Here is a 27,620-nt window from a genome sequence, read left to right as displayed (position 1 = left end):
GGGCCGTCCCTTTTGTCTTTGAACCCCCGTCTCCTCATCTGGCATCCATAAACCTCCAGCTCTTAACACTGATCTTTTTTCTCTCCTTTTCTCTCCTTTAGTCCTAACCCCCTCAGCTGTCTTTGGCCAGTTCTTTGACTGATGGCATTTCTGGAAAAATCCCTCCACTGGCTCTTGAACATGGAACCATGAACCTGCTGCCCAAGCCAAGATGGAAGGATGTCATTTTTCCAGATGGTTCTGGAAGAGGTTGTTTGCTCACTGCAAGCAAACGCCCTCGAAAGCCAAACAAAAACTGCCCGCGAGTAAATAGCATGGGACTCAGCCCCTTCCTGCGGCCACTTAGCAGAAACCCAAGCCCGAGCCCGTGGCAGGCGGGGCAGCTGGGCCAGGAGCAATGGAGTGGCCGCTGCCCTGCCCACCTCCCAGCAGGATCTGGGGGCCACAGAGAAGGGGACCCCGGTGGCTGCACTAGCCAAGAGGGTGCCAGGGCGTTGCAGGCAAGGTGGCTGGAGTGTTACATGGGTAACACTGAACTCGTTTTTATTGCAATTATTTCTCCTAGTTTTATGATTATATCGGCAAAACCAATTCAGAGGATTAAGGGAGAAATGTCAAACACTTCACCGTGACTCTAAGAATATACCATAGTGATCTATTTTATAGAACTGAAAATGATTAGAATCATGTTTAAATAAGTTACTTCTATATCATGTTACTCCTAAGGGTGGCTAGTTATAGGACCCCATTGTTCTTTTTTTTAAATGTGTCTGTTTATTTGGCTGCACCAGGTCTTAGTTGCAGCACTCGGGATCTTTGATCTTCATTGCAGCATGCAGGGTATTTAGTTGAGCCATGTGGGACCTAGTTCCCTGACCAGGACTTAAACCCAGGCCCCTTGCATTGGGAGCTCGGAGTCTTAGCCACTGGACCACCTGGGAAGTCCCAGGACCCCACTGTTGCCATTCAGTCACTGGCGCGTCCAGCTCTTTTTGTGACCTCATGGACTGCAGCACTCCAGGCTTCCCTGTCCTCCACTCTCTCTCAGAGTATGCTCTAATTCACGCCCATTGAGTCAGTGATGCTACCTCATCATCTCATCCTCTGGCGCACCCCCTCCTCTCTTTTCGCCTTCGATCTTTCCCAGCATCAGGGTCTTTTCCAATGAGTCAGCTCTTCGCATCAGGTGGTCAAAAGACCCCATAAGATAAGGGGTCTTATCTTTATGATGAAGAAAGAGGAGCAAGGCACAGAAGCCTCTGTACGCAGATGCCCAAGCAAGACACGGAAGTTGCTCTTGACTTGCCCTCAGGTTGCCAAGGGCTGGAGGTTCTCCTGCCTGAATATCCCCCACACGTGCTCCCTCTGGCCACGCCTCCCTCTGGTCCACCAGGGTCAGGGGTCACGACTGCCCCTCCACCCGCCCGCTGCAGTCTCCCCTCCCTGGGAAACTGCTCTCTAAAATGCAAGCACAGTCCCACCTCTCCAAGCTCAAAAGCCTTCCCGTCGTCCCCTCTGTTCTCAGGATGGTAGCACAAATCCCACCTCTGGCTGGGGAGAGGACCTGTGCCCCCTTTCCAGGCTCTGCCTCCAGCGCATTTCCAGAAGGTTCCCTCCAACTCCCTCCCGGCCAGCTTGGACAGCTCACTTCTGCCCTTAGGGCTTCGCTCATGCTGTTCCTTCTGCTAGACTGCTTTTCCCTCTTCTTGCTTTTATATTATTTTTTAAACTATTTTTTAAATTATTTTTTCAGTAAAACTAAAACTTTTGTATCCAGTTCTATGAGTCTTAGCATGTGGATAGGACCACCACCCACCACAACCAGGACACGACAGTTCCATCACTGCAAAATCCTCCCTCGAGAATTCCACGGCCACGGGGAGTGACAGTCAGGCCCTGGCCCTGGAGACCTGAGTTCTTTGAGAACCACTCAAGGCCTGGAGGCCAGCGGAGGCCCCTACTGCTTCCCCACCCTCCGCAGCCCCCCCACCCCGGCCTCTCTGACCCACCTTCACTCCGCCGTTCACCAGCTGCCGCCTCACAGCCCCTTCTGGGCCCTCTCGGCAAGCACTTGTGGAGCCCCCAGGACACTTCCAAGAATATATGCACATGGTGTGGGGGGGCATACAGGGAAGGCCGCCTGGGGGTCGCACACAAACCTGGCTCCATCCTCACTGCGGGCAGCAGGCACATCCAGACGACACAGGGGTTGCACCCCGAGCGCCCAGGTGGAAGCACTTTAGCAGTCATATCAGAAAAACTAAACCAAGCAAAGACAGCCCTGGTGGCTCAGGCGCCCAGGCCTCAAGGAAACGGAAAGCGCTCTGCTTCGACATCAACACCTGGGCAGGGAGGGAGGGCTAGCCCCCCAGGCCTCTTCTGGGGCACTGTCAGCATCTTTGAGGAGGAACTGGGGCACATTTCTCCCCCTCTCCCCTGACACTAAGAAGGACGTCATTTCCCGTGAGGCCTATCCCCACCTCTACGCTATCCCTTCCAACCCACTGCTTTTGGACCAGCTCCTGCTTGGTCTGGCTGGGGCCAGCGGGTTGCTTAAACCCTGTTTCCCGGGCCAGCTCTGCAGAGCCTGGTGTATGTAGCAGGAGCTGCTCTGTGAGCCGGGTGCCCACAGGAGCGGGTATCAAATTCCCCGCAGGCTCCAAGGGCTGGAAGTCCTGATTCCCAGCTCTGATTCCAAAACTGGTTTAACTGCTTCTCCAGCTGAGCCTGAGAACCTAAAGGCTTCACTCAGACTTCCTTCAGGGTCATCTGCCAGGGCACCCGGACCTCAGACCTTGGGGGCTGCAGCTGAATGGGGCTGCCTACTCACTCAACCAACACTCAGCAAGGAGGCCCAAGGCACACAGACAGGGCAAGCATCTCCCAGGGACTGGGTATTGGTGAGAAGAGAGATCTAAAAGGAGCAAGAAGACTATCACAGGTTAGAATCTGTCTCCACTTGTCCCATACTTAGAGTCCCAGGAGCATCTCCTATCCAATAGTTAGCATTAGATAAAATACATCAATGACTTCCTTACTGTTTTAGGTCCTGACAAAAAGAAAATCTATTTTTGTGGGCTCCTTATACCCATTCTTATAGCACCTTTGGGGGTACCAGGGGGTTTCACCTCTGAGATTCCTTTGCTCCTCATAGCAACCCCTAGGTATAAGCCCATTTTATAGATGAGGGGCCTGAGGTTCAAAGCACTGGAGTGCTTACTCAAAGCCACACAGTAGCCTAGTCTGGCACAAACCTCTTTCTGATTTCAAACCACGTGCCTCCCACCCTCCTACCCCGACACTCTAAGCTGCACCAGAGGCCTCAAGGATATGACGAACGAGGAGACCTGGAGAAGGTCACACCCCTTCTCCAGCCTTAGCCCTTTCACCTAGAGATTCCTTCCCAGGTCTTAACCTCTAGGGACAGGAGCTCTTGGTTCTTCCAAGGAGAAGTGAGCCGTGTGTGGGCTTCCCTGGGATGCCCTTCTCCCCATGGCTGCCTGATGACATGCTCATAGTAGAGTGAAGACAGACAAGAGGAAAGTCCTCCCACACCCACACTCTGGGTCCTCGAGGGTGGCTGCAGTAAAATCCTTGATGAAGAGTCTGAATCAATTTGTTCTTGTGCGACTGCTTGATTCCCATTTCCATGGATGATCAGAAGCCGGCCCCAGGCCATCGAAAACAACCCCAAAGTGGAAACAACCTGAAGTCCACAAGCAAGGAGATGACTCTCAGAACCATGGTACTGAGAACTGCCTGGCGGTCTAGTGGTTAAGAATCCGCCCTGCGTGCTCGCTTTGGCAGCACATATACTAAAATTGGAACAATACAGAGAAGACTAGCATGGCCCCTGCGCAAGGATGACACGCAAATTCGTGAAGCGTTCCATATCTTTAAGGAGGCAAGGATATACAATGGAAAAAAGACAACCTCTTTAACAAGTGGTGCTGGGAAAACTGGTCAACCACTTGTAAAAGAATGAAACTAGAACACTTTCTAACACCATACACAAAAATAAACTCAAAATGGATTAAAGATCTAAATGTAAGACCAGAAGCTATAAAACTCCTAGAGGAGAACATAGGCAAAACACTCTCCGACATAAATCACAGCAGGATCCTCTATGACCCACCTCCCAGAATATTGGAAATAAAAGCAAAAATAAACAAATGGGATCTAATGAAACTTAAAAGCTTTTGCACAACAAAGGAAACTATAAGCAAGGTGAAAAGACAGCTCTCAGATTGGGAGAAAATAATAGCAAACGAAGCAACAGACAAAGGATTAATCTCAAATATATACAAGCAACTCCTGAAGCTCAATTCCAGAAAAATAAATGACCCAATCAAAACATGGGCCAAAGAACTAAACAGACATTTCTCGAAAGAAGACATACAGATGGCTAACAAACACATGAAAAGATGTTCCACATCACTCATTATGAGAGAAATGCAAATCAAAACCACAATGAGGTACCATTACACGCCAGTCAGGATGGCTGCTATCCAAAAGTCTACAAGCAATAAATGCTGGAGAGGGTGTGGAGAAAAGGGAACCCTCTTACACTGTTGGTGGGAATGCAAACTAGTACAGCCGCTATGGAGAACAGTGTGGAGATTTCTTAAAAAACTGGAAACAGAACTGCCATATGACCCAGCAATCCCACTTCTGGGCATACACACCGAGGAAACCAGACCTGAAAGAGACACGTGCACCCCAATGTTCATCGCAGCACTGTTTATAATAGCCAGGACATGGAAGCACCCTAGATGCCCATCAGCAGACGAATGGATAAGGAAGCTGTGGTACATACACACTATGGAATATTACTCAGCCATTAAAAAGAATTCATTTGAATCAGTTCTAATGAGATGGATGAAACTGGAGCCCATTATACAGAGTGAAGTAAGCCAGAAAGATAAAGAACATTACAGCATACTAACGCATATATATGGAATTTAGAAAGATGGTAATGATAACCCTATAGGCAAAACAGAAAAAGAGACACAGATGTACAGAACAGACTTGGACTCTGTGGGAGAAGGTGAGGGTGGGATGTTTCAAGAGAACAGCATCGAAACATGTATATTATCAAGGGTGAAACAGATCACCAGCCCAGGTTGGATGCATGAGCCAAGTGCTCGGGCTTGGGGCACTGGGAAGACCCAGAGGGACTGGGTAGAGAGGGAGGTGGGAGGGGGGATCAGGATGGGGAATACATGCAAATCCATGGCTGATTCATGTCAATGTATGACAAAACCCACTACAATATTGTAAAGTAATTAGCCTCCAACTAATAAAAATAAATGGGAAAAAAAAAAAAGAATCCGCCTGGCAACGCAGAGGGTGCAGGCTGTATCCCCGGTCGAGGAACTATGACCCCACGTGTCACAGAGCAGTTTGGCCCATGTGCTGTGCTTAGTCACTTAGCCGTGTCTGACTCCTTGCGACTCCACGGACTGTAGCCCACCAGGCTCCTCTGTCCATGGGATTCTCCAGGCAAGAATACTGCAGTGGGTTGCAATGCCCTCCTCCAGGGGGTCTTCCCGACCTAGGGATTGAACCCAGGTTTCCTGCATTGCAGGCAGATTCTTTACCATCTGAGCCACCAAGGAAGCCCAGGAGTACTGGAGTGGGTAGCCTATCCCTTCTCCAGGAGAACTTCCCAACCCAGGGGTCGAACCCAGGTCTTCCACACTGCAGGCGGATTCTTTAACGTCTGAGCCCATACGCTGCAACTACTGAGCTCACACACCCTGGAGCCCACTCACTGCAATGAAAGATCCCATGTGCTGCAACTAAGACCTGATACAGCCAAATCAAGAAATAAATATTACAAAAATAATAACCACGGTACTGAGCATCATTGAAAGTAGGGTGATGAAGACCTTTTTAGAGATGCACACATCACAGAAACACATTTTTTTTATAAAAACTGAGGTAAGACAGATTGCAAAACTGCATGTTCTGTATACAAGTCTTAAAATAATACTCAAAGAGAATAGAGGATACACCAAAATGAGAACCATAGTTACCTGTAGAAATTGGCGGTGTGACTGTTATACAGAATGTATTGTATTTCACATATATTGTTATCATATATATTTTTTATCTCCAAGGACCAAAAAGAAAAAAAATTTAAGTTTGCAGTAATTGTCTTAACTCCTATCAATATTTTTCATCCAAGCTCAAAGTCTTCAGCATACATCAAGTCTGCCACCATCACTGTAAGGAAAGTGTCAAGGTGGCAAGTATCGCACTCTTAGCTTTAGAAATAGACGAACCAAGCCCTGGCTGAGACTCACAGCCCCTTCATGGGGATCAAAAATGCCCTCACAGGCCCCACAGTTCAGTGTTCACTTCTGCAAAAAGGACACTTAAGGATTCCAGACATTTAGTTTATATTTCTAACCCGGGCTTTCCCATTTTATGTACCCCGGGGGATTAGTAATACAGTAGTGTTCAGGAATTACTGAATATCCAAACAAGTTGGGGAAATTCACATTTCAGCTTTAATGAATTAAAAGAAGTTTCTCTGTGGGAGGATCTTCCAAGAAAGGCATGTAACATATATCGTTTCCCAGCCGAAGTTCACTGAAGCCTTCTATTTCAGGACTGTCTCTAGGAGTAGCACTTCCCTGGCGGCTCAGGTGGTAAAGAATCTGCCTGTAATGCGGGAAACCCAGGTTCGATTCCTGGGTCGGGAAGATCCCCTGGAGGAAGGCGTGGCCACCCCCTCCAGTATTCTTGCCTGGAGAGTCCCATGGACAGAGGAGCCTGGAGGGCTAGAGTCCATGGGGTCCCAAAAGAGTCGGACACGACTGACGAGACTTGGCAGGTACGGGCAGCAGTTCTACAGATGCAGGGACATCTAGGTGAGCGCGCTTCCTCCTCCCGGCAGTCCTCCAGCCCTGTGGTTCTCAGCTCTGGTTGCACAGTGGAACCATCCAGGGAGGCCTCATTTGAAAACATCCCTTGGTCTGGGTCCCACCTTGGATTTGGTCTAGGAGGGTCAGGGCTGAGTCTGGAGTACATGAAGTTCAGGGCTGAGAACCACTTCTCCCCCACACCTTTTAGCTACCCATGCTAACAGGAGGTTCACACCAGGGCTGGATCCAGCCTCAGAATTATTCAGGCATTAACCATTTTGGGAGCTAAATGGCACCTCAAAGGGCATCCAGTTCAATCTCTCACTTTGCAGAGAAGGAAACTGAGGCCCCCAAAGGACTCGTCCCCTGCCCCCTCCTTTACTGACTCCTGCCAATGCCGGGGTGCTCTCAGGCCCCCGGGCCTCTGGACCACAGGAATCTTCAGTTGGAGGGAGAAGCAAAGGAAACCTTCAGACCTCCAAGGCCATTCTGTTACTATAGGCCGACCATTAGGCTCCTCTCTGGCAAGTGGACCCCAACACAGACAAATCCCAATTCAACTTCTGGTCCCGACATGCCCCAGAACTGAGGGTGAGAAGCCAGGAGCCCGCTGGCTCACAGGAACAGGAAGCCTACCCTGGCTGTGGAGCAATCATACCATCGGGGTGCCCAGAGGCTGCCCGAGCAGAAGCCAAGTATCTTCTCCCCCTCACAGCCTGAACCGCAGGAAGCCCCAGAGGCTCTGCCATGGACAGAAGACTGCTGTCCACAGCAGCACCAGCCCTGAGTGGGTGGCCTTGGGCCCTGCTCTCTTCTGTAAACACTCGGGCCCCTGAACAGGGAATTCTGTGGTTAAAAAAAAAAAGAAAGAAAGAAATCTCCACACTTTTCACATCCTGCACCTCTGATCACTCACTCCCCTTTTCCAACCTTAAGATTCCATTATTAATTTCTCTTTAGAGTTTTGAGGTGGGGGTGGAAAACTCTGAGGACTGGGGAGAAGGTGTTATGCAAGGAAAAGTGAAATACACAGACACACACACACAGCCTCACAGGCCCGTTCCCTGAGCTCCCAGCTCATGGTGACCAGCCCTCTACCTCTGGTCCTGTCACTGCCAGGACACTGGGGCCCACGGGGGCTGTTCTCCCAGAGACCATCCACCGTGCAGAGGAGTCTCTAGGGGCCTTCTAACTCCAGGCTCACAGCTAAACTCCTTGAAGTATCTCCACTGGGCTCCAAGCTGCCCTCTGTGAGTATAGCATGGGAAAGCTGTGCCTGGAAGCAGACAGGAGAGCCCCTCTGAGCTCAAACTCACCCTAGTAGCTGACGCCCCCTAGGGAAGGACGGGGAACTGAGGGAGGGGTGGGGTGGGGGCTGCAGGTAACTTCTGTGTGTGTGCTCGTCTCCTCAGTTGTGTCCGGCTCTTTGCGACCCCATGGACTATAACCCCCCAGGCTCCTCTGTCCACGGGATTTCCCAGGCAAGAATACTGGAGTGGGTTGCCGTGCCTTCCCCCAGGGGATCTTCACAACCCAAGGATCGAACCCATGTCTCCTGCATCGCAGGCGGATTCTTTATCGCTGAGCCACCGGAAAGAATCTGCGAATAGCTTCTAACCTGGAAGCAGAGCTGAGCAGCCAGGGTTGAGGGAAGCTCCTTTTCTGGGTCTGCACCTGTGCTTTAGCTAAGCTGCCTGAATCATATTCTTCAGGGTCTGTGTATCCTGCTGGTTAATGTCTGTGAGCTTTATCAATGGGAGGGCTGCTGTTCATGAGGTCCCTGACTTCATGAATGATGCCCTCCAGGGCGCCCACATCTGTCCTGTGGTCCTGGGAGGCGGAGCCGGGTGGGGCTCTGGAAGACAAGCAAACTTTACCAGGGCCGATTTAATTCTATGATAGTAAGTGCAAGGCACTACGTCTTAAAACAGGACTCACACAGTAAGAAGCTAACAGAAAATTCACATGCATCTTTCAGAGGAATACACCGATTTCAAAGGCGTCTCACCCCTCAGAGGCTGCGTCGGGTGCCTCAGGGAGTCCTCTCCCCGCGCTGCCCTGGGGACTGGATGGAGCGAGCGCACCGCTGCCAGAAGCTTACGATGCAGCCAGGATGTGCCGGTCCAAAAGGAAAGCCGCCCGGTTACCGTCCTCCCCGCCAAGGGAAGCAGAAAAGCCGATCGCCCCTTCCTAAGTCCCCGCCCTCCTGCAACTTTCAGGGAACAATTCAGGCCCCAGAAAGCCGCGCCGACTCCGCGCGCCCGGAGAGGGTGCAGTGCCCGCGGCCACCTGTTTGGGTGCCCACCTTCCCACCCGCTCGGCCGCGCGTCCCCGCCCGCGATTCCTACCATGTCCCCCGCGGGGGCTGGAGCGGCTCCAGGGCGCACTCAGCCCGCTCGCCAGCTCATCCCACCGGCCCGGCCCGCCCCTGGCCCCGTGGATCTCGGGGCGGCTCTGGATGCGGGTTCGGGACCGAGGGGCCACAGCTCTCTAGCGGCCAACTCCGGGGCGGGCGTGCGCGGCGGGATGCTCTGCGGTTAGGCTTGGTACAGGGGGTCTGGGCCAATGCACACGCGAGATCTGCGGTTCTGCGGGACCCTTCCCGCAGCCTCGAGCCCTCCCAGACCGGCTACTGACGTCCGCAGAGTTTGCGAAGTCCGTGCCTCGCGGTCCGGCCCAGCCTCCCCACTTCCCCGAAAGCGCGGGAGGGGGGGCGCCTTTCACAATAAAAGCCCTGCCTGGGGCTCGGGCCGCCGCCGCCGCCGCCGCCTGGAGCAGGAGCCCAGGTGCTAGGGAGGACCCGGCCGCGGCCGGCCGCCGGTGATGGGCGGCGAGGGGCGAGGGGCGCTGCACCAGGCCCGCGGCATCGCCTCCTCTCGCCTCCAAGGAGTGCGGTGTCCAGTGAGCCCGAGGCAAGCCAGCGGGGTTCCTGCACAGGGCCGCCCAAACTATCGCCCCTGCAAAGCCTCAGAAAGACAACTTTAACTGGCATCTCTTAGCCTTGTTTGGGCCCGGTCCCCACGGCTGATTGGAAGGAGACGCAGAAGGAGCATCCCTTGACTACCTCAGGTCATTAAGGAACAGTTAACCAGTGCTTAAGTCGCTGCAGCAAGCCACTGACACCCACCTCCCCAAGGGATGCGTACAGAGCGCCTTGTGTCCCTTGGACCATCCATGGCTGGCTGTGGCGCCGACCAGCAGGACCGAAGGATCTGTGCTCCCTGTTGGGGAGACGACTGGGCCTGGAACCCTCAGCCCTGGAGTTGGGGGCTGGCCCCTCTGTTCACCGCTGAGTGACCTTCTACCTGTGTCTGGACCTCTTTGAGACCAATGTTCCTAAGCAGCCCAACGCTTGTATCTTGGGATTCTTCGCAGCCTGTGGCAGGAAGGTGGAAGGTGGGGAGGAAGTCAGCAGGAGGACTCAGAGAATCTGGGAACCAGGCTAAAATATTACTGTCCAAGACAAACTGGTAAGAGTCATCATTAGACTGACAGAAACTGGGGTCTCCCCAGGAGTTCCCTGCTGCACAACGCTTTGAGGTCGTCACTGACAACAGTGCTTCTTTTTTTTTTTTTTTTTTAACAGTGCTTCTTAAGAGGGTCTCCTTAAATTGGGGGTGTGAGGTGGGGATACGACAGATGGAAAGGAAAGTATTTCTTTCAGTCTTTATGTTCCAGATGTTTTCCAGAGGTTATTTCATTTCACCATCACAAGCAATCCTAACAGAGAGAATTTATTACCACCTTTTTTCAAATAAGGAAACTGAGGATTAAGCAGTTGCAGTCACTTTCCTGAGGCCAGACAGTCAGTTAGCAGTTCAGCAAACCAAAGCCTATTTGTGAGAGCTCTCGAGAAAGACGAAGAAATGGATAAGCCAGGAAGGAGGCTAGATGCGGGACTGAAAACCACAGTTTGTGTCTAGGGAGGATGGGGAGAACCGAGAATCTGAGTGCTGGCTGAGGAATGTGGAGGAAGAGGGAGTGGGGCAGACAGTATAAACTTTCTTGTGTTTTGTCCAGATGTTTGGGGAGACAATGTGGTCTTCTGAGTCTCCTTTCCTGAAGGGAACCCATGTGAGATGTACATTCTTTGTACTGACTTTTTACACAAACATAAATGTATAAACGTAACTAAAACACAACTTTAGAAATCATTATTACATGTGGTGCACTCCAATATTTTCTATTCTATTCCACCTTCGTTATTTTAATGGTGGTCTCTAATCACTACTGGGTTTCCCCAGTGCCTCCGTGGTGAAGAATCCACCTGCCAATGCAGGAGACACAGGTTCCAGGCCTGGGTCAGGAAGGTCCCCTGGAGAAGGAAATGGCAACCCAATCCAGAATTCTTGCTGGGGAAAATCCCATGAACAGAGGAGCCTGGTGGGCTATAGTCCATGGGGGTCACAAAGAGCTGGACACGACTGAGCACACACACGCAGTAATCACTATATATCCCCAATATCCACTAATGAGTACAGTTTGAAAAACACTTGAGAGTAGAACAGACACTTCTTTAGTGCTGTCAAAGAGTTTTGTGCTTCTTTTACAGAGTGCATCTATGATATAGAAAAGGAATTTTAGAGGCTCACACTGGTCAGAATGGCCATCATTAAAAAGTCTACACATAACAAATGCTGGAGAGAGTGTGGAGAAAAGGGAACCTTCCTACATTTTTGGTGTGGATGTAACTTGGTGCAGCCACTATGGAAAGCAGTATGGAGGTTCCTCAGAAAATTCAAAATAGAATTACCATATGATCCAGCAAGCCCTCTCCTGGGCATATACCCGGACAAAACTATAATTCAAAAAGATACATGCACCCCTGTGTTCATAGCAGCACTGTTCACAATAGCCAAGGCATGGAAGAAATCTAAGTGTCCATCAACACATGAATGGATAAAGAAGATTCGGTGCATATATACAAGAGAATACTATTCAGCCGTAAGAAAGAATGAAATAATGCCATTTGCAGCAATAAGGATGCAACTAGAGATGATAATACTAAAAAAAAGTAAGTCAGAAAGAGACAAATAGCATATGATATCACTTATATGTAGAATCTAAAATCTAAAATATGGCACAAATGAACCTAGCAACAAAACAGAAACAGGCTCACAGACATAGAGCTCAAACTTGTGGTTGCCAAGGCAGGGCCGGGAAGGGATGCCCTGGGAGTCTGGGCCTGGTAGATGCAAACCATTACATTTAGAATGGGTAAACAAGGTCCCGCTGTCCAGCACAGGGGACTACATCCAATCTCCCAGGATAAACCATAATGGATAAAGAATGTGTATATGGGCATAGCTGAGTCACTCTGCTGCTCACCACAGACCGGTACAACATTGTAAATCAACTGTACTTCAATAAAAAAAAAAAAAATACGTCCTTTAGTCCCCTTTCTCAGTGATGTCTGAGTCATACTGGCATTGGTAGGATAATCATTCTTGTTTTTATTATCTGAACTCTTAGAAAACATGATATTCACAATGTCAAAAATGAAACCACCACTATCTCAATACAAATTCGAATAGTTAATCCACAAGCAAAATGAAACATAGACTGTTGGTGCTCAAGGTTGCAACACACTTAAGGTGGACCCACAAGAAGTCTCCATTTTTGTGAACCGTAAATCATGGCTGCCCACATCAATGGTAAGGGGGAAAAAATAACCAACAGGAACTACAGAAGGCAGGTAATCTATGCTAGATCCACTTGACACTAAAAACATTGTTGCTTTTAGCCCCTATTTTTCAGGTACCCTTATATTCTCCCCCAGACTTCTATAGTCATTACCAAAAACTGGGACTTTTTGTGTCTAGAGGAGGGTTTCCTGGGATGCTAAATTGCCAGTGCTAAAACTGAGACAGTATTGAGCAAACCCAGGAGTTAGTCACCCTTTTGCCTAAAGGAAACTCAGAGTCTGTATCAGGTATGCCAACTTCCAGAATGGATGAGTTCAACCAGTAATTAGCTACACTTACTGAGCACCCACATGATAAGGTATATAGTCCAAGGTCTCTTCATGTGCATTTAATTTTTTAAAAAACATTTACGATAGTCCCACAGGTAGCGGTTACAGTCTCCATTTTACAGATGGGAAAACTGAGACTGAAAATCCAGGCTCCACCACTCATGGACTCGAGAAAAGGTGGGAAATGGACTTTTGTCCTTGCCTTGGCTGGAGTGAAACCATATCTGAGTAAACTAAGGGTCAGACACACTGGTGAAGAGAAGAGAATCTGGGAAGTCTAAGGGAAAGACAACGAATTATCGAGGGCTATTAGGGCCTGCCAGTCCCAGGGTCCTTCACTCCCTCCAGGTGGCTCCTTTAGTTTCTGGAACATTAGGCATTTGTTTTGTTAAGAGTTGCATCCCTCATGTGGTCATTCTTAAACCTCGTTTCTAAAGGGAGGTCTGAGAAAATTTAGACTCAAGGCACTTGACCAGGGAATTAACTCATTATTAAAATGTTTAAACACATTTCTGACCCTGTATTCCAAAATCGTTGTCTGAAATTACTGCTCCAGAAAGCAGTAACTATGGGCAAGCTATTTAACAGTTACATTACTTGTAAGATGCCTTCCCTCTCTATTCTGTAGCCTCTGTGAGAATTGAGAAGAAATAATTTACATAAGACACACTCTTTAGGTGCATTACTATTTGAGTTGTCAAGGAGCCATACTTAGTTTACTACCATGGATAAAAGAATTGTGTCAACACTGTATTCTTTTCTGAAATTCTATCACTAGTTCTCACTTGTAAAACAGTCACAGCTCAGCCAAGTAGGACATATCATATGTAAAGGCTAATCTCCTGGCCCAGCCCAAGGAATTAAAGATAATCAGTATCTCATTTTCACACTTATTTACCTTGTTTTCCAGGTGTAGGCAACAAGTTAAGTACTGGCTATTTCAGATTTATTATCTCCTCATCACCATAGTTGGAGAAGGAAATGGCAACCCACTCCAGTATTCTTGCCTAGAGAATTTCGTGGACAGAGGAGCCTGGTGGGCTGTTGTCCATGGGGTCGCACAGAGTCAGATACAACTGAAGTGACCTAGCATGCATGCATGCATTGGAGAAGGAAATGGCAGCCCACTCCAGTGTTCTTGCCTGGAGAATCCCAGGGACGGGGGAGTCTGGTGGGCTGCCGTCTATGCGGTCGCACAGAGTCGGACATGACTGAAGCGACTTAGCAGCAGCAGCAGCATCTCCATGGACCTGAGTAATACTAATAAAGAACACAGCTTCATCACTGGTGGTTGATGGCTAAGAGCTCTCAAGCCCCTTTCCCCTCCTCTCCTGTTGCCCCACACCTGGACAGGCCTGCAAGGAACACTGCTAGCTCACTCCCTCGGGGCCGGGGGAAGTCCAACTATGCCAGCTCCTGCAGGTGCGCTACTTCCGACACAGAAAGAGTATCTGGATGGCCAAGAAGGATGTGAAAATGGTACTCAACATCATTAGCCAATAGGGAAATATAAGTTAAAAACACAATATGTGACACCTATGCCAACACCAGAATGGCTAATATCAGAAACTATGAAGGAGGGGACTGTAGGCTCCCATACACTGCACGAAGGAGGGTACATCATTGTAACTACTCTGTGAGGCTTTTGGCAGTTAAAGCCGAAATATGCCTAACCTATGATGCAACAATTCTACTCATAGAGTAATTAATTAATTAATGCAAAATTATATAAACCTAGCTATCTATAGATATTTAGGAGATATCCATGAATGTGAAAGTTAAAGTCGCTCAGTCATGTCTGACTCTTTGCGACCCCGTGGACTGAATTTTCCAGGCCAGAATATTGGAGTGGGTAGCCTTTCCCTTCTCCAGGGGATCTTCCCATCCCAGGGATTGGACCCAGGTCTTCCGCATTGTGGGCAGATTCTTTACCAGCTGAACCACAAGGGAAGCCCAAGAATACAGGAGTGGGTAGCCTATCCCTTCTCTAGTGGATCTTCCCGACCAAGGAATTGAACCAGGGTCTCCTGCATTGCAGGCGTATTCTTTACCAACTGAGCTATCAATAGGTCAGTCAAAAGATACAGATAAAAGAATATTCATAGTAGCTTTATTTACGAAAGCCCCAAATCTGAAACCACCCAAATATCCATCAACCAGTGGTACATCCAATCAATGGAATGAACAGGAATCAGCAACTTTTAAAAATAATATCCAGTTCTTTACTTCAATTTATTTTTTATTTCTTGGTCATGCCAGACAGTATGTGGGAGCTTAGTTTCCTGACCAAGGATTGAACCCGTGCCCCCTGCAGTGGAAGCACAGAAGCTTAACCACTGGACAGTCAGGGGATTCCCAGTACTCTGCAATGTTAAAGAGCCTCTGCAGACTTCCCAGGTCCAGGGGTTAAGACCCCACACTTGCAATGCAAGGAGCCTGGGTTGGATCCCTGGGTGAAGTTTCACATGCTGTGTAGCATAGCCAAAAAAAAAAAAAAGCAAGCCTCTGCTAAATGTAACAACATGGATAAATCTCACTAACAAAATGTGGTAAAAGTATCTGAACATAAAAGAGCAGATGCTGAATTATTTTGTCTGTAATCTACACTAACCTACAGTAACGGCTAAGCCTCGGGAGGCGGTGGTCTGGCAGGAGACACGAGGGAGCCCTCTGGCTGTCACGTCTGGGTCGAAGGCATGATGTTAATGTCTGCCTTCACTGGAGCCCGCCTTGCTATGCTCAGGCCTGCTTACTCTCACATAGCAATACACTGCAACCATTTCTGTATCAATAAAAGTAGTTCTCTTTCATCAATTTTAAGTTGCTGTCACCTCTTTATTTATTAAAGATACTTTCAAGAATCTTGTCTCCTTAAGGGCAAGAGCACATTCTTACAAATCACATGAAGAAAGAGAATTTGCAGCTCTGGAGACGGTCAGATCCAGGTTTAAAACTGAATTTCAACACTTTGGTCTGAATAACCTTAGACAAATAACGTCCCATCCAGCCTCACTTTCCTCGCCTATAAAATGGGGATATAATGCCTACTTCGTGAAGTTTATTAGAACAGTTTTAAACAGACAATGAATGTAAGGAACTTAATACCTGGTGGGCACTCATCAAATTACAGCAGCTGTCTTCTCGTCCAGCTGCACCAAGGCCTTGCTCACAGAGCCCTCAGAAGAGCTTCGATGATTCTCCTACCTTGTTCCTGAAACCAAGAGGCAGTCCAGACGATAAACGTGGGGCAGCATCCAATCAGCAGGCTTCCGAATGCCGAATGCCTCTTCTCGAGGTCATGAGACAATGTTTAGCTGATCATACTTAAGACCTGGGGAAGGGGGGGGGGGGGAAATCTAACCAAATAAACATATCAAACGTGAAAAAAAAAAAAAAAAGACCTGAGGATGAATTTCAATGAGGTATAGCAATGGGTAACCTGACTGCCCTCACCAGTCATGTCCGGCAAGCCCCTCAAGGGAAGAAAAACGAGGAAATGCTCTGAACTCTGAAGCTGGCAAGCAGAATTTCACAGAGATCATCTAGGCTGGTACCAAATCTGTGAGTATGACAGAGAGGTTTTAAATAATGAGGCTGTGAGCAAGCAAATAGTAAAGAGCCCCATTCCATATGGAAGCTGTTCTGTGCTTTGATTCGGCCTGGAGTTTTTCCTAGTTACTGGATGATGTCCTGGCAGCAAAAGGGTGGAGAAGAACAAGACGCACTAAGGAAAAGAGGCAAAGTTGGGCCCACAATCTAGAAAGAAAAAGACTCAAGGCTCTGAGATTGCTGTGTCTCTAGGGTCTACAAACTTCACAACACGCATGAATTCAGAAACTTCTTCTCACAGGCATTTTAAACACCTTAACCTGAAAAACACTCGAAACACTGTACAGTGAAAAAAGGAACATATAATCACAAAGGGGGAGAGGGAAATTAAAGGGAAAAATGTGAGGAAACGGTGCCTTACTTTTCTTTCGGAGATGGGAAATTTGTCATAGCAACCACAAAGAACAGCATGGAGGTTCCTTAAAATCATAAAACCGGAGCAAACAGTGTATCTGGTAATGCCATTACTGGTAAAGTATCTGGAGAAAATAGTAATTCCATGACACATGTGCCCCAGGTTCGGTGCATCACCGTTGACACAGGCCAGGACATGGAAGCCACCAAAATGTCCTTGGAAAGTGGAACAGATGCAGGAATTTCAGCCCATAGGCACAATGAACTACCACTTAGTCATAAAAAAGAAAACTGAAGATGAATGGCATAAGGGAATCTATAGCAACACCCGTGGAACTACACGTGATCACACTAACAAAAGTAACACACGCAGATAGAGACGAACAAGAACCGATATCACTTACACAAATAGTATGGAACCTATCATATATAAACCCAATTACACACCAAGGCAGCGAGTCCCAGAACAAAGAAAAAACCTACATTTAAAAAAGGGAAAGGTAAAAGGAAGGAATAAACTAGGTGCTTTGGATTACACATCAACACTTCTATACACTTCTATTAACAGTTTTGCTGGGCACTCTGAAATATTCCTACTGGAATAAGAAACAGAAAAATAATTCACACACCCAAATGTAAAAATGAATGAACTATTCACCTTAAACCAAAGTGACAATTAAAATACCTAGATGCCAGGAAAAAAATTAGATTAAATGAAAAAAAGAAAGAAAGAAAAATGACTACTATCTCCGCCAGAGGCTGGCGTCACATTTCTGGAGCCTGAGCCCTCTGGACCCTGTGGGGGCTGAAGAAGCTGAAGAAGGTGCGCAGGCAAGTGAGAACCCAGGACCAGCAGGGTCTCTTCCCCTCCGACTGCGACCCCAACCTGCAAAATCCAGACCGGCCTGCCCACAGCAAGCCCATGCCAGGTGCACCCCACACCTGGCGGCCCCCGGGGCTGCAACAGCTCTTAAAGCCCCGGCTCCAGGAGTCCTGAGAGAGGGGCTTCCACCTCCCGCAGCCATCCTTAGTCTCCCCGCCTACAAGCGGCAGCATCCTCAGCACAGCGGTTTTGCAGCGGTTGGAATATGTCTTTCGGGGTGAAGGGGACGGGCAGAGAGGCCAGGAGACACAAGCCCGAGGGTCTCTGTGCTGGCACACCGCACTCTAATTACAACCCACAAGCAGGTCTTTCTCTAAGGTTTTGCCTGAGCAAGCCGAGGTGGGCTGGCAACGTGCTGCCGCCTTGTGGACAATTATTGGAACTGCAACCTGAGACCCAGGGCTGATGGACGCGGCACATTCACAAAGCCTTTTTAGGGGCTGTCAATGTTACCTGCCCTCAAGACATCACCAGAGGTGGGTATCCGAAACAGGATTCGGAAACAGCAGACACGCCAGAAGCCCACTGCAACAGGTAAACTGACTCACAGGGTTTACTGAAACATACAAACACGGGAAAACAGGCTCAAACATGCTCATCCTCAGGGAAATGTCAATCAAAACACCACCAAGAAACAGTGTGGAGATTCCTTAAAAAACTGGAAATAGAACTGCCATATGACCCAGCAATACCACTTCTGGGCATACACACTGAAGAAACCAGATCTGAAAGAGACACATGCACCCCAATGTTCATCGCAGCACTGTTTATAATAGCCAGGACATGGAAGCAACCTAGATGCCCATCAGCAGATGAATGGATAAGGAAGCTGTGGTACATATACACCATGGAATTTTACTCAGCCGTCAAAAAGAATTCATTTGAACCAGTCCTAATGAGATGGATGAAACTGGAGCCCCTTATACAGAGTGAAGTAAGCCAGAAAGATAAAGAACATTACAGCATACTAACACATATATATGGAATTTAGAAAGATGGTAACGATAACCCTATATGCAAACCAGAAAAAGAGACACAGAAATACAGAACAGACTTTTGAACCCTGTGAGAGAAGGTGAGGGTGGGATGTTTCAAAAGAACAGCATGTATACTATCTATGGTGAAACAGATCACCAGCCCAGGTGGGATGCACGAGACAAGTGCTCCAGCCTGGTGCACTGGGAAGACCCAGAGGAATCGGGTGGAGAGGGAGATGGGAGGGGGGATCGGGATGGGGAATAAGTGTAAATCTATGGCTGATTCATAGCAATGTATGACAAAACCCACTGAAATGTTGTGAAGCAATTAGCCTCCAACTAATAAAAAAATTAAAAAAAAAAAAAAAGAAATTCAGATCTTCATAAAGAAAGGAAGAACGTAAAAAAGAGTGAAGTTAAATCAATTTTTTTTCATTCTTTTACCTAACAGATCATTAAAAGTCAAAATAGCAAAAAAAAAAAAAAAAAAAACACCACCAAGGGCTTCCGAGGTGGTTCATTGCCCAACAATCCGCTTGCAAGGCAGAGGACACCATATTGATTCCGCATCCGGGGAGATCCCATATGTGGGGGTCAACGAAGCCCAAGACTCACAACTACTCCAGTCCCCTGCCCTAAAGCCAGGGCTCCCCAAAATAAGAGGCCACCACAATGAAAGCCAGCCCACCACAACTACAGAAGAGTCCCCGCTTGCCACACTTGGGGAAAAACCCAGGCAGCAAGGAAGACCCAGCACAGCGATGGAATCAACTGACTAAATAAATAAATACAGAAGAATTCAACTAAATAAAACAAAATTAAAAACAAAAGAGAGAGAGAGAGAGAAATGTCATCTCTTATCAGTCAGAATGGCCATCTTCAGATTGTCTACAAGCAATAAATGCTGCAGAGGGCCTGGAGAAAACCATGCCTCCTCAGCTTTTCCAGAGATGCAAACTGGTTACAACCACTAGAAAGAACAGGATGGAATTTCCTTTCAAGTCTAAAGCGAGAGCCAGCAGATCTGGTAATCTGACTTTTGCCTGCATCTCCGGAGAAAATCTTAATTCCAACATACCTGAACCCCAAAGTTTGGTGCAGCCCTGGACTTAGGTAAAATCACGGAAGCCACGCAGATATCCTTTGACACTGGAACAATACAGGAATTTCTGTCTATAGAGGCCCTGGACTCTCACTCAGCCCCAAGAAAGAAATGTGACGAAGAATGACATAATGATATTTGCTTGGACATGATGGAGCTAGACATGGCCACACTAACTGAATTACTGCAGAGAGAGAGACACAAATATGATACAAAGTCATTTATTGAGAGAATATGAAAACTGGCATATATAAACTCTTTATACACCACGTAGAGGGCCCCAGAATAAAACAAAAAACCTTTGGTTACAAAAGGGGAGAGGTAAAATGAAGGGATCAAAGAGTTGCATTGGTGACATATGCAAAATCATGTATTCACAGGAAGCTCAGCTGGCTGCTCTGGAATATTCTTAATGGGAAAAGAACAATAAAAAATTAGCAATGCCACTGGAAAAAGAAAGTGCAGTTGTAGTTCTCCTCAAACCAAAGCAATGATTAAATCACCTAGGTGCCAATAAAAAATAAAAGTTAAATGAGGAAAGGAAAGAAAGAAATATCTAATATACTCCTGAGGCCTCCGGGTACCTGGCTGGCATCACATTTCTGGAGCCTGAGACCTCATGGATCCTGAGGCTGGACCCTGCGGAGGCTGAAGGAGTTGAAAAGGATGGGCAGGCAAGTGAGAACCCAGGACAAGCAGACTGGACCCCAACCTGCAAATCCAGACGGGCCGATCTACAGCAAACCCATGCCAGGTGCACCTCACACCTGGGAGCCCCCTGGGCTGCAAGAGCTTTTAACTGGTCTCTGCTCCACCTGTCCTGGGAATGGGGCTTCTCACCTCCCACCGACATCCTTAGACTCGCCCCACCTACAAACGGCAGCATCCTCAGCACAGCGGTTTTGCACCGGTTGGGATATGGCTTCCGGGGTGAAGGAGACGGGCAAAGAGGTCAGGAGACACAAGCCCGTGGGTCTCTGTGCCGGCACACCCGCACTCGAATTTACATCCCACAAACAGGCCTTTTCACTAAGGCGCTAGTTGCCTGAGCAAGCCTAGGTGGGCAGGCAACGTGCTGCCGCCTTGTGGACATTTTCAGGAACTGCAACCAGGGCTGAAGGGCATTGCACACTACCAACACGTTTTTAGGGGCTGTCAATGTCACCTGCCCTCAAGACACCACCGGAGGTGGGTAATCAAAACAGGATTTGTAAACCGCAGACTTGCCTGAAGCCCGCTGAACAGATAAATTGACTCGCAGAGTTTAGTGAAATATAAAAACACGGGAAAACAGACTCAAACACAGGGAAATGCCAATCAAAAGACCACCGAGGATTTCCCGGGTGGTTCACTGGTAAAAAATCCACCTGCCACGCAGGGGACACCATATCGATTCCTCATCCAGGCAGATCCCACATGCCGGGGATCAACAGAGCTGGAGACCCACAACTACTCCAGCCCCCCACCTAAGAGGCAGTGCTCCCCAACAATGGGGTCACCACAAAGAGAGTCTGCCCACCCCAACTACAGAGCCCCTGCCTGCTGCTACTAGAGAGAAACCTGGGCAGCAAAAAACATCCAGCACTGCCTAAAGGAGTCAACTGACTAAATAAATACATACAGAAAATTCAACTGAATAAAAGAAATGCATTGTTTTGGAGAAAAAAAAAGAAGAGAGAGGGAGAGACATGTAATATCTCACCAGTCAGAATGGCCATCCTCAGATGGTCTACAAGCAATAAATGCTGCAGAGGGCCAGGAGAAAACCGTGCCCTCCTCAGCTTTTCCAGAGATGCAAACTGGTCACAACCACTAGAAAGAAGAGGATGGAATTTCCTTTAAAGTCTAAAGCCAGAGCCAGTACATTCTTGGTGGTCCAGTGGTTAAGAATCCATCTGCCAATGCAGAGGACATGGGTCTGATCCCTGGTCCAGGAAGATCCCACATGCAACCGGGAAACTAAGCCTGTGTGCCACAACTACTGAGTCTGCGCTGTTGACCCAGTGCTCCACGACAAGAGAAGCCACCGCAACGAGAAGCCCATGCACAAACTTTAGAAAGCCCAGGTGCAGCAGCAGTGAAGAGCCAGTGCAGCCAAAAGGATAATAAATTTATTTAAATAAATAAATAAAACCAGAGCAGGCAGATCTGGTCATCTGACTTCTGCCCACGTCTCCAGAGAAAATATTAATTCCAACACACCTGAACTCCAAAGTTTGAAGCATCCCTGTGGACATAGGTGGGAACACGGAAGCCTCCCAGATGTCCTTGGACACGGGAAGGATACAGAATTTGGCTCTACAGAGGCAATGGACTCTCATTCAGCCTTGGGAAGACAAGTGAAATTAGCTCTAATGACATTTGCACCAACATGATGAAGCCAGACATGGCCATCTACCTGATCTAATGCAGAGAGACAAAGCCAAATATGATACAAGACCACTCTGCAAAGTGACACATATAAACTCCTATGCGCCAAGTAGAGGGCCCCAGAATAAAACAAGAAACCTGTGGTTACGACAGAGGAGAGGTGATCAGAGGGAGGGATCAGAGAGGTGCTTTGGATTCACATATGCAAACTCAAATATATTTGCAGGAAGCTCTGCTGGGTGCTCTGGAATATTCCCAATGGAAGAAGAATCTGACACCAAATCCACACTTCCACATGAAGAAAAAATGCCAAGTTGCTGTTCACCTCAAACCACATAGTTATTTAACCTAGATGCCATAAAAAAATAAATGGTTACATGAGGAAAGGAAAGAAAGAAAATGCCTACTATATTCCCCTGAGGCCTCCAAGTACCTGGCTGGTGTCACATTTCTGGAGCCTGAGCCCTGTAGGATCCTAAGGCTGGACCCTGCGGGGGCGAGGGAGCTGAAGAGGATGCCCAGGCAAGTGGGAACCCCAGAACAGGCAGTGACTCTACCCCTCAGACTGGGACGCCAAACTGCAAATCCAAACGAGCCTACCAACAGCAAACCCATGCCGGGTGCACCCCACACCTGGGGACGCCTGGGCCGCAAGAGCTTTTAACAGCCCCCGCTCCACGTGTCCGGAGAGTGGGGCTTCCACCTCCCACCGACATCCTTAGGGTCGCCCCACCTACAAACGGCAGCATCCTCAGCACAGCGGTTTTGCAGCGGTCGGAATATGTCTTCCGGGGTGAAGGGGACGGGCAGAGAGGCCAGGAGACACAAGCCCGAGGGTCTCTGTGCTGGCACACCGCACTCTAATTAAAACCCACAAACAGGCCTTTCACTAAGGCTCTGGTTGTCTGAGCAAGCCGAGGTGGGCTGGCATCGTGCTGCCGCCTTGTGGACAATTTTTGGAACTGCAATCTGAGACCCAGGGCTGATGGACGCGGCACATTCACAAGGCGTTTTTATGGGCTGTCAATGTTACCTGCCCTCAAGAGGTGGGTACCAGAGAGATCACCACCAGAGGTGGGTAATCGAAACAGGATTTGTAAACCGCAGACTTGCCTGAAGCCCGTTGCAACAGATAAACTGACTCGCAGAGTTTAGGGAAATATAAAAACATGGGAAAACAGGCTCAAACACAGGGAAATGCCAATCAAAAGACCACCAAGGATTTCCTGGGTGGTTCACTGGTAAAAAATCCACCTGCCACGCAGGGGACACCATATCGATTCCTCATCTGGGCAAATCCCACATGCCAGGTATCAACAGAGCCCGAGAACCACAGCTACTCCAGCCCCCAGCCTAAGAGACAGTGCTCCCCAACAACACAGGCCACCACATGAAAGCCTGCCCACCACATCTACAGAGGAGCCCCCACTTGCCACTACTAGAGAAAAACCTGGGCAGCAAAAAACACCCAGCACTGCCTAAAGGTATCAACTGACTAAATAAATACATACAGAAAAATTCAACTGAATAAAAGAAATGTATTATTTTGAGAAAAAAAAAGAGAAAGAGAGACATGTAATATCTCACCAGTCAGAATGGCCATCCTCAGATTGTCTACAAGCAACAAATGCTGTAGAGGACCTGGAAAACACCGTGCCCTCCTCAGCTTTTCCAGAGAAGCAAACCTGGTCACCATCACTTAAAAGAACAGGTTGGAATTGACTTTAAAGTCTGAAACAAGAGGTAGGACTTTCCCGGTGGTCCAATGGTTAAGAATCCATCTGCCAATGCAGAGACACGGGTTTGATCCCTGGTCCAGGAAGATCCCACATACTACAGAGTAACAGCCTGGGAGCCACAACTACGCCGTCTGCGCTCTCAATCCGATGCTCCACAACAAGAGAAGCCACCGCAATGAGAAGCCCATGTACCAACTGTGAGAAAGCCAAGGTGCAGCATCAACAAAGACCCCGCGCAGCCAAAACAATAAATAAATAAAAATAATAAACAAAGAAAACCAGACCAAGCAGATCTGGTAATCTGACTTTTGTTAATGTCTCCGGAGAAAGCATGAATTCCAACACGCCTGAACCCCACAGTTCAGTACAGCTCTATGGACGCAGGTGAGAACACGGAAGCCTCCAAGATGTCCTTGGACTGGAACAATACAGGAAGTTGGCTCTACTGAGGCACTGGACTCTCACTCAGCTCCAAGAAACAAATGTGACAAAGAATGAAATAATGATATTTGCATGGACATGATGGAGCTGGACATGACTACACTAACTGAACTACTGCAGTGAAGAGACAGAAAAATATGATAGGATACCACTTACAGACAGAATATGAAAACTGGCACATATAAACTCCTTATACACCAAGTACAGGGTCCCAGAGTAACATAAGGTGAAAGGCAAAAGGAATGGATCAGAGTTGCTTTGGATTCACATATGCAAATTCATATATATCCACAGGAAGCACAGCTGGGCACTCTGGAATATTCCTAATGGAAAAAGAGCTTGAAAAAGAATTCACATTTCCACTGGAAAAAGAAAATGGAGCTGCTGTTCCCTTCAAACCAAAGCAATGACTAAATCACCTAGATACCAGTAAAAAATAAAAGTTATGTGAGAAAAGGAAAGAAAGAAACGCCTACGATATTCCCCTGAGACCTCCGTGTCCTGGCTGGCGTCACATTTCTAGAGCCTGAGCCCTCTTGGATTCTGAGGCTGGACCCTGTGGGAGCTGAAGAAGGTGCGCAGGCAAGTGAGAACCCAGGACCAGCAGGGTCTCTTCCCCTCCGACTGCGACCCCAACCTGCAAAATCCAGACCGGCCTGCCTACAGCAAGCCCATGCCAGGTGTATTCAACACCTGGCGGCCCCCAGGGCTGCAACAGCTCTTAAAGCCCCGGCTCCAGGAGTCCTGAGAGAGGGGCTTCCACCTCCCGCAGCCATCCTTAGTCTCCCCGCCTACAAGCGGCAGCATCCTCAGCACAGCGGTTTTGCAGCGGTTGGAATATGTCTTTCGGGGTGAAGGGGACGGGCAGAGAGGCCAGGAGACACAAGCCCGAGCGTCTCTGTGCTGGCACACCGCACTCTAATTACAACCCACAAGCAGGTCTTTCTCTAAGGCTCTGGTTGTCTGAGCAAGCCGAGGTGGGCTGGCAACGTGCTGCCGCCTTGTGGAAAATTATTGGAACTGCAACCTGAGACCCAGGGCTGATGGACGTGGCACATTCACAAGGCGTTTTTCAGTTCAGTTCAGTTCAGTCGCTCAGGGGCTGTCAATGTCATCTGCCCTCAAGACATCACTGGAGGGGGGTAACCGAAACAGGATTCAGGAATGGCAGACATGCCCGAAGCCCACTGCAACAGGTAAACTGACTCACAGGGTTTACTGAAATATACAAACACAGGAAAACAGACTCAAACATGCTCATCATCAGGGAAATGCCAATCAAAACACCACCAAGGGTTTCTGGGGTGGCTCACTGCCCAACAACCCGCCTGCAAGGCAGGGGACACCATATCAATTCCTCATCTGGGAGACCCATATGCCGGGGGTCAACAAAGCCCCAAACTCACAACTACTCTAGTCCCCTGCCCTAAAGCCAGGGCTCCCCAACAAGAGAGGCCACCACAATGAAAGCCGGCCCACCACAACTACAGAAGAGCCCCCACCTGCCGCGCCTAGGGAAAAACCCGGGCAGCAAGGAAGACCCAGCAGAGCCGATGGAATCAACTGACTAAATAAATACAGAAAAATTCAACAAATGTATAGAATGAATAGAACAAATGTATTTTTCTGAAAAAAGAAAGAAAGAGAGACGTCATATTTTATCAGTCATAATGGCCATCCTCAGATTGTCTACAAGTAATAAATGCGGGAGAAGACCTGGAGAAAACCGTGCCCTCCTCAGCTTCTCCATGGATGCGAACCTGGTCACAGCCACTAGAAAGAACAGGATGCAGTTAACTTTAAAGTAAAAAACCAGAGCCAGACTTCCCTGGTGGTCCAGTGGTGAAGAATCCGTCTGCCAGTGCAGAGGACACGGGTTCAATCCCTGGTCCAGGAAGATCCCTCTTGCTTCAGCCCGTGTGCCACAGCTATTGAGCTTGAGCTTTCCAGCCAGTGCTCCACAACAAGGGAAACCAATGCAACGAGAGGCTTGTGCTCCACAATTTTAGAAAGCCAAGGTGCAGCAGCAATGAAGACCCAGTGCAGCCCCCAAAATATATAATTTATTAAATAAACAAATAAATAAAACCAGAGCAGGCAGTTGTGGTAATCCAACTTTTGCCCACGTCTCCAGAGAAAACATTAATTCCAACACACATGAACCCCAAAGTTCGAAGCAGCCCCGTGGACACAGGAGAGAATGTGGAAGTCTCTCAGATGTCCTTGGACACGGGAAAGACACAGGAATTTGGCTCTACAGAGGCAATGGACTCTCACTCAGCCTTAGGAAGAGAAGTAACATTGGACCTGATGACATCTGCACCAACATGATGAAGTTAGACATGGTCACGTTACCTGATCTAATGCAGAGAGACAACCAAATACGAGAGGATACCACTCGTAGACAGAGAATATGAAAAGTGACATATATAAACTGGTTATACACGCAGTGGAGGTTACCAGGTAAAACAAGAAACGTTTTGCTACAATAAGGGAAAGGTTAAAGGGAGAGAACAAAGAGGTGATTTGGATTCACATATGCAAATTCAAGTATGTTCACAGGAAGCTCTGCTGGGTGCTCTGGAATATTCCCAATGGAAGAAGAATCTGACAACGAATCCACACTTCCACATGAAGAAAAAAATCAAGTTGCTGTTCACCTCAAACCAAAGCAACGTTTAAAAAAACCACTACAATACTGTAAAGTAATTAGCCTCCAACTAAAAAAAAAAAAAAAAAACCAACCCATCTAGATGCCACCACAAAATAAATGGTTACGTAAGCAAAGGAAAGAAAGAAAGAAATGCCTACTATATTCCCCTGAGGCCTCCGCGTCCTGGCTGGTGTCACATTTCTGGAACCTGAGCCCTCTTGGATGCTGAGTCTGGACCCTGCGGGGGTCCAGTAGAGGCTGCCCAGGCAAGTGAGAACCAGCAGTGTCTCTTCCCCTTGGACTGGGAGCCCAACCTGCAGATCCAGGACGGTCTGCCTGCAGTAAACCCATGCCAGGTGCACCCAACACCTGGCGAACCCCCTAGGCTGCAAGAGCTCTTTATAATCCCTGCTCCACGTGTCCTGAGAATAGGGCTCCCATTTCCCATCACCATTCTTAGAGTCGCCCCACCTACAAGCGGCAGCATCCTCAGCGCAGCGGTTTTGCAGCGGTTGGGATACGTCTTCCGGGGTGAAGGGGACGGGCAGAGAGGCCAGGAGAGACAAGTCCGTGTGTCTTTGGGCTGGCACATTGCATTCGAACTCACAACCTACAAACCGGCCTTTCACTAAGGCTCTGGTTGTCT

General features: G+C 48.3%; 1 protein-coding gene and 1 non-coding gene across 5 annotated transcripts in view; one reads left to right on the top strand and one right to left on the bottom strand.

The window, feature by feature from the left end:
- Positions 1-27,620, bottom strand: part of GASK1A (golgi associated kinase 1A) — a 154,859-nt gene that overhangs the window by 41,726 nt on the left and 85,513 nt on the right. Inside the window, exon 1 of one of the 4 annotated variants that reach the window (XM_043886706.1) lies at positions 9,221-9,577. The exons of 2 other annotated variants lie outside the window; for them this stretch is intronic. In XM_043886706.1, the coding sequence (XP_043742641.1) occupies positions 9,221-9,223 (3 nt within the window). In that variant the 5' untranslated portion in view covers positions 9,224-9,577. Of the gene's footprint in view, positions 1-8,880; positions 9,118-9,220; positions 9,578-27,620 lie in introns of those variants that run through there. One more of the 4 variants, XM_043886708.1, reaches the window with a different exon arrangement.
- Positions 3,792-3,898, top strand: LOC122683421. Its single transcript, XR_006337758.1, has one exon. It is a non-coding gene; the product is annotated as a U6 spliceosomal RNA (small nuclear RNA).

Source organism: Cervus elaphus, chromosome 24 (assembly GCF_910594005.1).
Source record: "Cervus elaphus chromosome 24, mCerEla1.1, whole genome shotgun sequence".
NCBI classification, from domain to species: domain Eukaryota; kingdom Metazoa; phylum Chordata; class Mammalia; order Artiodactyla; family Cervidae; genus Cervus; species Cervus elaphus.
The sequence above is the reverse complement of the archived record's forward strand: the minus strand, read 5'-3'. Positions and strand labels throughout refer to the sequence as shown.